Source organism: Coffea eugenioides, chromosome 6 (assembly GCF_003713205.1).
Source record: "Coffea eugenioides isolate CCC68of chromosome 6, Ceug_1.0, whole genome shotgun sequence".
In the NCBI taxonomy this organism is placed as follows: Eukaryota; Viridiplantae; Streptophyta; class Magnoliopsida; order Gentianales; family Rubiaceae; genus Coffea; species Coffea eugenioides.
Window position 1 is genome coordinate 20,796,859 of NC_040040.1, and position 12,123 is coordinate 20,808,981.

The window sequence follows — 12,123 nt, forward strand, 5'->3', positions numbered from 1 at the left end:
TTCTCACGCATTTTATTCCATCCAAGATTAAGTGATTAAACATCCTCAATTTTAGCTCAAATTAGGTGATTAAATGTCAATTGTTCCAATTGGTCAAAACTTAAGAGAGAAAGTATATGTTTTCACTGAAATAATAGAGTCCAAATTGGTACAACCCCAAACAATGGGGATGAAAAGTGCATTTTCCCCATCTTTTTAACTTCATAAAACATTGCCCGGTTACCGTTGATACGTAATTAAAACTATGCCGGCTATTGCAAACCCTTCCCTCCTTATCCTCCTCCACCACCACCACCACCTCCGTTCACGGCGGTTCGCCACCGCTCTCCTCCCCCAAACTCTTCTGTCTCTACTCTCCTCATCTATTCGAGCTCCCGCATTGAGAGCTCACTCTACTTCATCTTCTGCACAGACTCAGCCACTCTCCACTGACAATGCCCGAACTGGCCGGTCCGGTTCAATCTCTTCTCCTCCTGTTCAACCGGACATAGCTCAGAAAATCGACATTAATCCTCCCAAAGGTACCCGCGATTTCCCCCCTGAAGACATGCGGCTTCGCAATTGGCTCTTTAACAACTTCAAAGAGGTATTTAACTTTTGCTAAGAAATTAAAAGTTTTTTGTATTGCGAAGAAATGTGTGCAAAATTATTCAATAATTGACGTTTGATAATGCATGTTTTGTGGGCGGAAATTAACTGGAAAATGACTCTAATTTGACTTTAAATTATAGACACTTTCAACTAAATATAGGAACTTTTTTGCTGTATACTAGTTTTGTTGCATAATCCGATATGGTACGGTAGCTACACTCTAGGAGAAGATATTACTTTGTCCGAACTTTCATGTTTTGTGGAATCGAACTTTGGTGGTGAAGTAGTCCGACGTGCCGGAGTCGCTACGATGAATAATATTTGGGACTACTGAGGAATAGAGGTTATAAATAATGTGTAAATTCTGTACTAATTCTCTTTGCTTCATCTTGGCAGGCATGTATTTGATGTTTTTATATGTTTTTAATTGGTAGTTTTTTTTTTTTTTTTGGGTTTAAGATTAGGTTTCACAATTATATGGGTTTGAAGAGGTTGATTTTCCAGTGCTAGAGTCAGAGGCTTTATTCATCAGGAAAGCAGGGGAGGAAATTAGAGAGCAGGTTTGTCTTTGAGGTTCTTATTGTTGTTTTTGTATGATTTTTTAATTTCTCTTTTAATATTTAATATGGATGTTTCATTGATTTTCTTAAAGCATGGTTACACGGATGGTTGATATAATATGTGGAAAAACAAGCCAAAATGTAAGATATGGACGAAAGACATGTAATATTTGCTACGCAGCGATGAATACTGTTTAAAATTGCATTGCATATATTTTACCCTCCCTAGACCATTAATTTGGGGCGCAATTTTTGTAAGTGCATTTATCCCTTTGTGTCTGCTTATGCCTTAGTCATTCTGAGCACAATCATGGTTCTGCTTTGCTCTGACCCAAAGTGAAAGAGTATTTTTTTTTTTAGTAAAGAAGTATGAAGGAAAGAATTGTAAGCTGGATGAAATTTGAAAAGACTCGGATATTTATTATATCTCAATTATATGAGGGGAGATTAATTCAAATTTGTTTTCATTTGTGCACTCAGCTTTACTGCTTTGAGGATCGGGGAAACCGTCGAGTTGCATTGAGGCCTGAACTTACTCCTTCCTTGGCAAGGCTTGTGATACAGAAAGGGTACTTGAATTCTGCTTTCTGTTGATTTAAATATTATACAGGATATTGTAATTATGTAAACTTTCTTGGCCTTGTTGACTCAGGAATTCTTTTAAAATGCATTTATGTCATCTATTGTTTATTTATGCTTCGTTGATGATTTGTATCCAGGTACAGATGCCAGATTTTGATCTCCATGTTTTTTTCTGTCCAGAAAATCTGTGCCACTTCCGCTAAAATGGTTTGCTGTTGGACAGTGCTGGCGTTATGAGAGAATGACCAGGGGCCGGCGTCGTGAGCACTACCAGTGGAATATGGATATTATTGGCGTTCCTGATGTTACAGTATATCAACTGACTCTGCTTTTCTTGTTCTCAATTGTGACTGAGATATCATTTTATTGAAATTTTTGTATTTAGGAATTCATTATTTTCTTTACATTTGATGAAAGAGTGTTATTCTTTCATCTCTTGATGCATTTAGGCTTATGGGTTATTGATTATTAAATGAAAATCTAATAGTTAGTTGAGAGAGTTCTTTTTTCTGCCTCACTAGTTTGTTTTGTTGCTTCTGCAGTACTGCAGACTGATTGTTTAGAAAACTTACCAGACTGAATCTCTGTTGTATCCATCATAGTCATGACTAATGAGATTCTTTAGTCAAAATTTTAGACTTCATTGTACCTTTTAATTTTAATGATGTGATGATATTTCATTTAGGGAATGCTAGTTACTCCATTGAGAAATCAACCTAGATATTTATGGTGGTTTTGAATAAGCTGCGATGAATCTCCATGTTGGGGCCCTTTCTTAGTTCTTCTCTTAGGGCTTTTTTGTAATCACTTCTATTTTTTGTTTGTCACTGTTGTGATTTTTTTTCCGAATTCAGTAACTTGAAGACAAAGAAATGCTAATTTGATGATTGTCTATTGTTATTTTATCCAAGTGAGTGACAGTTCGATTTTCTCAAGTGCAACATTAAATCGAAGATGCTGTTTTGGACGGTTTATCAGGAATAATATTTTTAGTCGTGAAGTGGCTTCCACCAAGTGAATTTTTTAAGCCTGTCAGTTTGAGAAGTTGTTCAATTGTGAATCTGGTGGACTGTTAGTTTTTCTTCTGCATTTATTTGCTCCCAGAACAACAAAGGAAATACCCTAGGAGAGTAAATGATGACACTTAACTCAGAAAGCACATTCCAATTAAATTGCACAAGGGGAAGGAGTCATTGCTTGAGACAGAATTGAATACGCAATTAACATGATTTCTCTTGCCCTTGAATTTTACCTAGAGATTTCCAGCTAACATCTTGGACTAGTAGCTTTCCAATTCCTTTGAAAAGTTTGTTATTACAGTTTCTCCATGTCTATCAAGAAGATTGCTTTTTGGACTAGTTGGGGATTATTTAATCACTTATATGAGTAGGGCTGTTTACAACCAGTAACTTGGATAGAAGAACTGTGACCACTATTCTAGGCCTCACCATGTTTCATATGTGTACCAAGTAAATGCAGCTTAAGGAGTTTTTGGACAGCGACCTAATCTTTTATAAGAGCTTAATTCTCTTTATTGGTTGTTATAGGCTGAGGCTGAGCTGATTTCATCAATTGTCACCTTTTTCAAGCGCATTGGTATCACCGCATCTGATGTTGGGTTCAAGGTTTCCAGTAGAAAGGTGAGTGAGCTCTGTAGGTCTTGCTTCCTCTAAGCTTTGCAGGTTGTACTTACTGGAGAATAGCTCCATATTCATAGTCCATTATTTGGAAAAGTTCATTTGAATATTCTCTAAACACATTTTTCAACCATCTTTTATATTCTCTACCTTTTTATCTCACATACATCACATCCCAAAAAGTTCTACATTTTTTTCTTAATATACTTCTAAAAAATGCAATCCCAGTGGAGATGTATTTCTTGAATAGCAATTTAATCTGCCCTTTCAGTTTCATTATTTCACAAATGAATTTCATTGGACGTAGTTAAATTCAAGTGAAATGAGTGTGTTTGCATAGGAGGTCATTTGGGATAATTTTTTTTAAAAAATACTGTAGCACTTTTTTGATGTGATGTATGTGAGATAAAAAGGCGATTGAAAAATATGTTTAAGATGCAAGTAACTAAATTTGTGTAAATAATTTGTACGAACTTTGGCGTCTGCTTTTGGCGTATGCTTCCTGCTATCATGAAAATTTTGTAATTACTATCCTGTAGTGATTGTTTTTCCAATTATTACCTTCTGAGGCGATTTGACATTTTATTTTGTATTAATATTATTGCAATTTGGATGAAGTTAGTGACTGTGTTGAAGGCCTCATTTGGTAGTTTCTTTTTTGGTGTAATTTTGTGACACTTTATTTCCTGCGAAGCTGTTGATTCCTACAAATAGAGTATTAGAAGAAATATTTGATTGGAGAGAGAGAGAGAGAGCAGAAAATAAGCTGAAGCACAGGGAAGGAGATTTTTTATTTGTCGTATACATCTCTATCTTCTTAAACATTTTACATTTTTTATGCATTGTAATTTACTAATTATTGAGCTATACAAATCTATCTGCAATCTATGGCCCGATTCCTGCATTTTTCTAACTAGTTCGATACAGCCTTGATTGATATTATGTGTTAATTCCTGCAGAACACTGTTCATTATAGACAGATGTAATATGTATACTGATCTTTTTTTTTTTTCCTTTTTTGGGCCAAAGTTTGAGTTTTGATTGTTTAGTGCTTCTATAGGAATCTGAAGAAGAAATAGAGGTTCCTGGTTCATCTCCTGATCTTTTGAAATCTATGCAAAAGCTTTGATTTTCCACTGAGTTTTGGAGTACTTAAGCATAACATTTGACTCTAATTTTATTAGACATGAGAGAAAAAACATATCTGCTTCAGTTAGCTGTCTGTCTCTACGTACTCACAAGGTGTTGTATGGCACCACAGTTCAGTGATTATTTAGTGATGCTGGATAAGATTGAGATGCATATTACCTGATCTGGTATTTCTTGTTGGAATGGTGATAAGCATGGTATTTTTTGCATCTTATTTGAAGTCTTTCTTGTTTCTTTAGCGAACTGGCAGATATTGATGCCTATGTGTGCCGTTCTGTGGCACTAATATTGCTGAATTTTCTTGCAGGTTTTACAAGAAGTATTAAGAGGATATTCCGTACCTGATCATTTATTTGGTAGAGTTTGTGTCATTATAGACAAGGTCAGACAATGCTGTATCTGTTACCATGCAATTTCTCCTCTTCCAACTTTCTGATGGAATGACTGGTGATACTTTTCTGCTCCCCTTTAGTTTTTATAGCTTCTAACAAGCTGGATTCTTTCAGCATGATAGGTAGTCAGTGTATTCATGTAATCAAACCTTTTCTTTTACTTCTGATAGTGGATCTGGGTTTCAACTGGTCTGACCATTAGGTAACTAAATGCTTATTTCCTCTTTATGTTGAAAATGGAGGTTCTATTCTGGGTGTTCTTATCAGTTAATGGAGGGTCTAGAAAAGTTGTGTACGGTCAGGTTAAGAAGGCTGGAAAAATTGTTCGGGGCTTGTGGATGGGGAAAGCTTGGATAGAAAGAGTTTTCTATTTCAGATTAGATTGTTAATCTGTACCGTTTACTTGATAAATTTACATCTTTATTTCCTGTCTATGTTTATGCATCTATGTAAGTTTGGCTGGAGATTTGCATCTTTAGTAATATTTGGCTTGAAACAGATGGAAAAGATTCCAATAGATGATATTAAGAAAGAGTTGAGATCTGCTGAGTTATCAGAGGAGGTTATTGAGGAGCTGCTGCAAGTTCTTTCTGTCAAGTCTTTGGAAAAGTTGGAAGGTTTGGTCACTTTTAACATTTTGATTTTTATCGTGTGCAAAATCATGGATTTGAGGCTGGATACCCTAAACTTTGATTAATAAGGCTTTCTATTGAGAATAAATAGTAAATTTTATCCTCTGTTTACCCCGTCAGCCTTTGAGCCCCTGGCTTTTAAATTAAGGGATTAGTATTTCATGCCAGCCCTAAACAATAACTCTTTTCCTTTTTCACTCTTATTGCACTTGCGGCATTGATTGTTGATGTTGAACATAAGTAATGTGGGTATGTGGTAGTATAAATCATAAATGCGGATATGTGGTAGTATAAATCATATTCACACTTGTGCCAATCTCTAGGCTATGAAGCTTCAAATTTGCTCTCTTCAATAAAAAGCTTGAAAACTGGTATCATAAGAAAAATTCCCTAAAATTTGGGAGTTTATTCAAATATTGCAGGGTGCACTTAGGGACTTGGAAATTTTAAGTGTTACAGAACTTGTGGAGATGCAATTGAACCATTTGCACCTTTGTGTTACTACAAACAAGTTTACCATTGCTACATTAACTATGAACTTGTCTAAAGATGTAGATGCTCTGCAGTTGAAATTGAGCTATTACATGTGGGACTTCTGATTTTAAGGTTTTCTTACCATTTATTTGATGGAGTGAATCAGGCTCTGGGTGTAACTTAACTAGAATTTATCGAAAGTGTCAGGCTACTTAGAATGGTGACATTGGTGTTAAGAAATTTAAGAAGGAAACAAGGAAAATTTTTATCTGCAGCTTATACTCTAGGATTGTCCTGAGGACTAGAGTTGGAATTTCATTGAACATTTGTTGAATTTTATATTGGACATCTACTGAGTTAATGGAGCTAACAATTTTGCATTTGGAGAGATGGGTGGGGAAAAATAACTGAGCTAGCAATAATATAATGATACAAATATGTGGATGATGATTAGATCTACATTTGTTTCTGCTGCCATAATTAGTAGTGTGCAGTTTTCTTTTAGATAAGTACCATCATCATGGTAATTTTAATTTTGTAGCTTTTGCCAGTACTATTTTTCCTTCTAAATATTCTATTCCATTTCTGTAGAGAAACTTGGCACAGTGGGGGAAGCTCTTGTGGATTTGAAGCAATTATTTTCACTTGCTGAAAAGTATGGTTATGCTGACTGGATTCAGTTTGATGCGTCTGTTGTCCGCGGTATAGCCTATTATACTGGGATAGTGTTTGAGGTCAGGTTTTTTAAAATTGATCTCATTTTTCTCTGAACAAGTTTTTCCTTTTTTTTTTTAACATTATGAAAATTTACTACTTCAGAGTGTTTGCTTATCTGCTATCCTCATGTTTCATGTGGGATATTGAGTGCTTATCAGGGTATATAGCACAATGTAGTATCTCTAGCAAATAGGTTGTTCTTGCCAGATTGGGGTTTCCTTCAGTGGCCTCTGTGATTTGAAGTCTGGAAAGTAATATTTTGGTGATTCAGTCAAATTTTATGCTACTTGAAAAAACAAAGTTTAATATTTGTTCTTTCAATGGAAGTTTAGAGACTGGGCTATGCAGCTTTTGCAGCTACTTTAGCTAAAAACAAATTACTACGTCATGCTGTTTTAACTAAATTTAAATTGATCATTTTATTGCCTCATGACTGGGTAAGAAGCACTTTTGGATTTTATCACGTCTCTCAGCTGTATCATTCCAAACCTTATTTATCTTTCTTTTTTTTTTTCACCCATTAATTTGTTTTGGATTCCGTCTTATTCTTGTAAAAGTCCTCTGAAATAGGGCATTGACGCTATATGCCAAGGCACTTAAGCCAAGTACATGGATTTGAAGAACCATTTAGATCCATATTTTAAATGTATCCATTAAGGGATGCACATGCTGATCTGCTTGTAAGCATAACAGGTCGTCACAATTATTGTCCGAATGCTAAATTGTTGGGGAAAGTGTATGTGACCTGCATACATTTGTATAACTTATGCAATCAAGTACAGCTGCTTAAAGTTAATTGATAGTTGCAGAATATGTACATCTTTGTTGTCACAGACTTAATGATAGTTGTCTACAGGGGTTTGACCGGGAAGGGAAGCTGCGAGCCATTTGTGGGGGTGGTCGGTATGACCACTTGCTTTCTACATTTGGAGGTGATGACATTCCAGCTTGTGGCTTTGGCTTTGGGGATGCCGTAATAGTAGAAGTGAGTGAAATTTCCTCTTCCCTTTATGAGAGATTAGCTCTACTTTGTAGTTTGGGCATTGGTGGTAAGCATCTTCTGCAGTAAGAATTGATTATTCCGCCTCTTGTGTTTTTTATGATTATAATAATCATTGCCAGAAAATAGAAGTTTACATGTAAATTCAAATTTTAGTGGAGGGATGGAACGCGGTTTTCTATTTCAAACCATAAGGGGACATTTGTCTCCCAGCCTCAACAACATGGAGAAAAAGGTAATCTACCCTAGGTGTTAAACAAATTATGTCACCTCGCTTTCAAGAACAGGGTGGTGTGATGATACTTGGCAGAAAGGTGATAAGGGAAAAGAGAGAAGAAAAAACCTTTAGAGAGGTGAGAGATGCGTGGGAAAAAGATAAGAGAGAGGACATTTATTTTGCAAGTGCTTAGGAAAATGCAGAAAGTCAAAAACCATTAATGAACTCTAAGTTATATAAAGAGATTGCATATCTATTTAAAGACTCAAACTTGTATAAAATCCAATGTCTTATTGTGACAGGAATTGAAACATTATCTACTGAAACGACCAAAGCAAACAAACTTTAATCAGAATTAATTTAACTCTTTTCAAACATAACTAAATTCTCAATACGATGAAAAGTAATTATTTATTATTCTAAAGTAAGATTGAAATAATTATCATTCAATTTTACTCTTCGAACAGCCTCTTTTGCCTGCATTAGGTAATGGAGAATGTCCAGTATGAGAAAAGTATACATTTTAGTCTACCCTAAATTTATGTTGACTAACAGGAGAGTTTACATGAGAAGATTTCAGACTATAATTCTCCTTTGGGCACTGTCTTCTAAATTTCCTTCTTGATTGTTTACTAATGTTTTACATCCACCAAAAAAATTAAATAAATACATAAAAAATAAAAATAAAAGAAGATTCTTAGGAATGAAAACAGTACTTGTCTGAAACATTAGCTGCCTACATACTCATCTTAAAGATCGAGTTTTATCATAGAAGTTGGGAGTTCCTAACATTATATTATTCTTCTTAAGTTGGGGTGACCTAGCTATTTGTTTGGCATTTTGTACTTTCTTGATCTTTTTTTGTAACTCATACAATCATTATGTTTTTGATGCCTGTCTAGTTTATCTAATTTGACGCCATTGTTTAGCTGCTATAGGATCAACCAACATTCAGCGAAGTTCAAAAGAAAAAAAAAAGGAATCTCATAAAACATGCTTGGCATTCCATTGAAACATGGTTGACATGATTTCTAATGGTAATTGAAGGGTATAGTCCATGAGTTGAAACTAAGTGTACTATCAAAATCTAATGTTCTTTTGAGAATTTAATTCTGGAGGCGATCTACAATCATGAATGGATAACATTTTTGCTGTGGAGAACTGGGTAGCTTCTGTCTCAAGTTTTTTTGTTGGATAAACTTTTTGGGATGTTTTCTGGATTATACTGCAAACGCATGCATGGTAGCGTTTACCTGTTTCAAATTAGCTGTTATTCTGAACCATCCTAGAAGATCTTGGCTTGACTTTTTCATGTACAATTGTATTTGTCATTTAGCTGCTCAAGGAGAAAGGACTTCTGCCAGAATTAAGCCCCCAAGTGGAGAACATTGTCTGCTCACTTGATCAGGATCTTCGAGGCGCAGCTGCTGCAGTTGCTAGTATTCTCAGGCAAAAAGGCCAAAGTGTTGATTTGGTTTTGGAGAATAAACCTCTGAAATGGTACGAAATGATAGTTGGTTTAAGCTTCTTGCAGAAGTCATAGCTAATTTATTAATATTTTGCTGTTGGCTAAAGAAAAAAATTTTGCTTGTAGGAGGAAGAAAATTTTCCTACAAAGTAAAATTTTTTATTATGATTATTTGATCTTCCTTCCCTGATAGATTTTTACAGCTTTAGTTAATATTTTTTATATGTTTGGACATACTAACCATGCAGAATTTCTGTTTTCACAGGGTGTTCAAACGGGCAGCACGGATAAATGCACAGAGGCTGATCTTGGTGGGAAGTGCTGAGTGGCAGAAAGGTATGGTTGGTGTAAAAATTCTTACATCCGGGGAACAGTATGAGGTAAAAGTTGATGAACTAGAATAGCAAGTGTGGCTGTAGCTAATCAACCAAAGGAGTTTTGTAGCCTCTAGTACATATGTTTTTTGTGAGTATGGTTATAATATTCTTTAGGTATTTTCTTAAGAAAAACTACGACAGGTGATACATCCATCAGAATTACCCTGTTACACTTTAATTGGAGAAAATTGTAATGGTACTTATGGTAATTACCAGCATAATGATCATTCATCTTAAGCTTTATTAACGTGGTTAGTTGTTCTGTTAGAGTTTGTGTTCTATATAGAGATGTTTATATGCTTGTATAACAAAATTCCTTCGCTTCTAATGCATTTACAATCATCGTAGAGTCAACTTTTAGAGTAGGAAAAGTTCTTGAGTGTTCAAACCCTGACAGCATATTATGATGATGATGTGCTTCTAAGTGTGGCAACATGGTATAGTGAAGCAATAAATTCTAAACGCCAGGAAACTTCACTTGAAGCTTCTTTTTTATTTTATAGGACTGAAAAATTCTCTGATACTTTGGGTATTCTGCTCCAGGGCAAATTGACAAATAGTAGATGATGATTTCTATTTGATTATATTCGTGATGAAATTACTCTTTTGCTAAATGCGACAGTAAATCATGTTTTCAGTTTTGTTGTCCCATTCATTGTGCTGGAGGAGTGTTTCGTATGCTTATGTGTATAAAGAACTACTTTTTTCTATAGATGACTAAAAGGAGTGATCTTTTTCCATGCAAGCTCCTGATACCAACTATTGAATCTGCCACTTGAATACATGAAAAACACCCTTTTATCAGCATGCAAAACCTCGATTTGCATTTCCTCATGGCTTTGTTGTTCACTTCTCTTCCAATAATTCATAAGCATTGTGCTAGGTTTGTTTGGCTACTGCTCCATGCTGTCTTCTAAATATTATGCCAGTTCTGTTAAGAGTTTTCTGCTTCACGCTGCCTCAGTGCCATGGCTATCAAAACTAATCCTTTATGATCCTTTAATAAAATCTTGAATGACTATGGGAAGTTGGTCTGGTGTTTTTACTTGAATTGTTTTGATGTGCTTCCCTCTCTTCATGGTGACTTTGCGTTATAGAAGTTATAAGACCATTTCGCTCCTACGTTCGGGTAAAATATCGGTGGTTTAACCAAATTGAGATGCTTACAAGCCTGATTAAGATGCTTTATGCCTTGAACTTCGTTCACCCTTGAGGTTTTGCAGATTGGAAAGATTATTCACACTACATTTTATGTTATTTGCATTCTCACCATTTGCTTCATCATATAATTCAATAAATGAAAACTATATGATTAAAATGAACGTAATTTGATAAATGAAAATTATCTGATTAAAATGATAGTGGAAGCGTGATTAATAAAAATGAGAGTACAAATAACATTTACCTTTATAGATTTATAATCTTGTAGCTGTGAATGAATTCATGGGGTTCCAATTGCTTGAAACAAAATTCTTAAAGCCCAAAGGGGTCATTTTCAATTGGGGGCATATTCTCTAGGGATGTGCTGTTTCAAAAGCTTATTATCAACATGGCCACCATTTGTGAGAGTGTAGTCGCACCCCACAACACAATCAGAGGGAAAAGCCCATTATTCCCCAGCTGTTTATGATGTTAACCGTTCTCTAGCTTGAACTTGGTGCAGGAGACCCAAAAGACAAAAATTAGACTAAGAATCCTTCTTTAATCAATTATACAAATGTTTTCTGAATCATGGGGAAAGTAGCAAGTAACAGATGAAGTGTAATCTTGGCTGCAGCTGCAGATTAGAGCTTTAAAACCTTGCGCATGAAATTAAATCTAGAAGGTGTGCGCTAGTGTATTCCTTTAGTCTAAAGGTGAGTTTTTCCCTCCTAACTCCCTTTCGTTAGTTGGGTCCTCCCATAGTGCAAGTACATGTAAGAATAGTGTAAATATTGTCAATTAACAAAGAAAAATACAAAAAAAAAAGCATGTGGCGGCATTTTTTTTTTCTTTTATTTTTAAATAAGAGGTTTTGAGTTCAGAATCTCCTGCTTACAGTCTTTCTCACCTTACTACCAAATCCTACCCTTCCCCATGTGGCCGCGGTAGAAAAGTCACGAGGCAGCAGCATAATCAGCTAAGCAAAAGCAGTAAAGCAGCAACGAGCGCTGACTTTCTGATAGCCATCAGCAAAATTGTGTGTTGATAATGTAAACTTCAAAGAGACATTAATGTACAACTAGTAGGTGGGATACACACTATATGTGTGCATATTTTAGAAAAATAAAAATAAAAAAAGATATAAAACAAAAAATTAGTTAGAGAGATTTTTGGCAGGTGATGCA

General features: G+C 35.2%; 1 protein-coding gene across 2 annotated transcripts; it reads left to right on the plus strand.

Moving 5' to 3' along the window:
• Window positions 1–210: 210 nt before the first annotated feature.
• Window positions 211–10,063, plus strand: LOC113774866 (histidine--tRNA ligase, chloroplastic/mitochondrial). Of its 2 annotated transcripts, XM_027319513.1 has the most exons (11): window positions 211–586; window positions 1,056–1,151; window positions 1,632–1,720; window positions 1,914–2,043; window positions 3,281–3,373; window positions 4,827–4,901; window positions 5,411–5,528; window positions 6,609–6,751; window positions 7,591–7,719; window positions 9,288–9,451; window positions 9,685–10,063. In XM_027319513.1, exons 1-11 carry the CDS (start codon window positions 245–247, stop codon window positions 9,821–9,823), a joined length of 1,518 nt encoding a protein of 505 aa, XP_027175314.1. In that variant the 5' UTR covers window positions 211–244; the 3' UTR covers window positions 9,824–10,063. The 2 variants fall into 2 exon arrangements, with proteins under 2 accessions (XP_027175314.1, XP_027175315.1); XM_027319514.1 differs by lacking the exon at window positions 1,056–1,151.
• Window positions 10,064–12,123: the final 2,060 nt, after the last annotated feature.

Excerpts from the sequence above, each read along its gene's own strand:
- LOC113774866 (XM_027319513.1), top strand. The coding sequence starts at position 245 with ATGCCGGCTATTGCAAACCCTTCCCTCCTTATCCTCCTCCACCACCAC. Across the intron at positions 4,902-5,410 it reads TTTGTGTCATTATAGACAAG|ATGGAAAAGATTCCAATAGA; the intron begins GTCAGACAATGC and ends GGCTTGAAACAG. Across the intron at positions 6,752-7,590 it reads ATACTGGGATAGTGTTTGAG|GGGTTTGACCGGGAAGGGAA; the intron begins GTCAGGTTTTTT and ends AGTTGTCTACAG.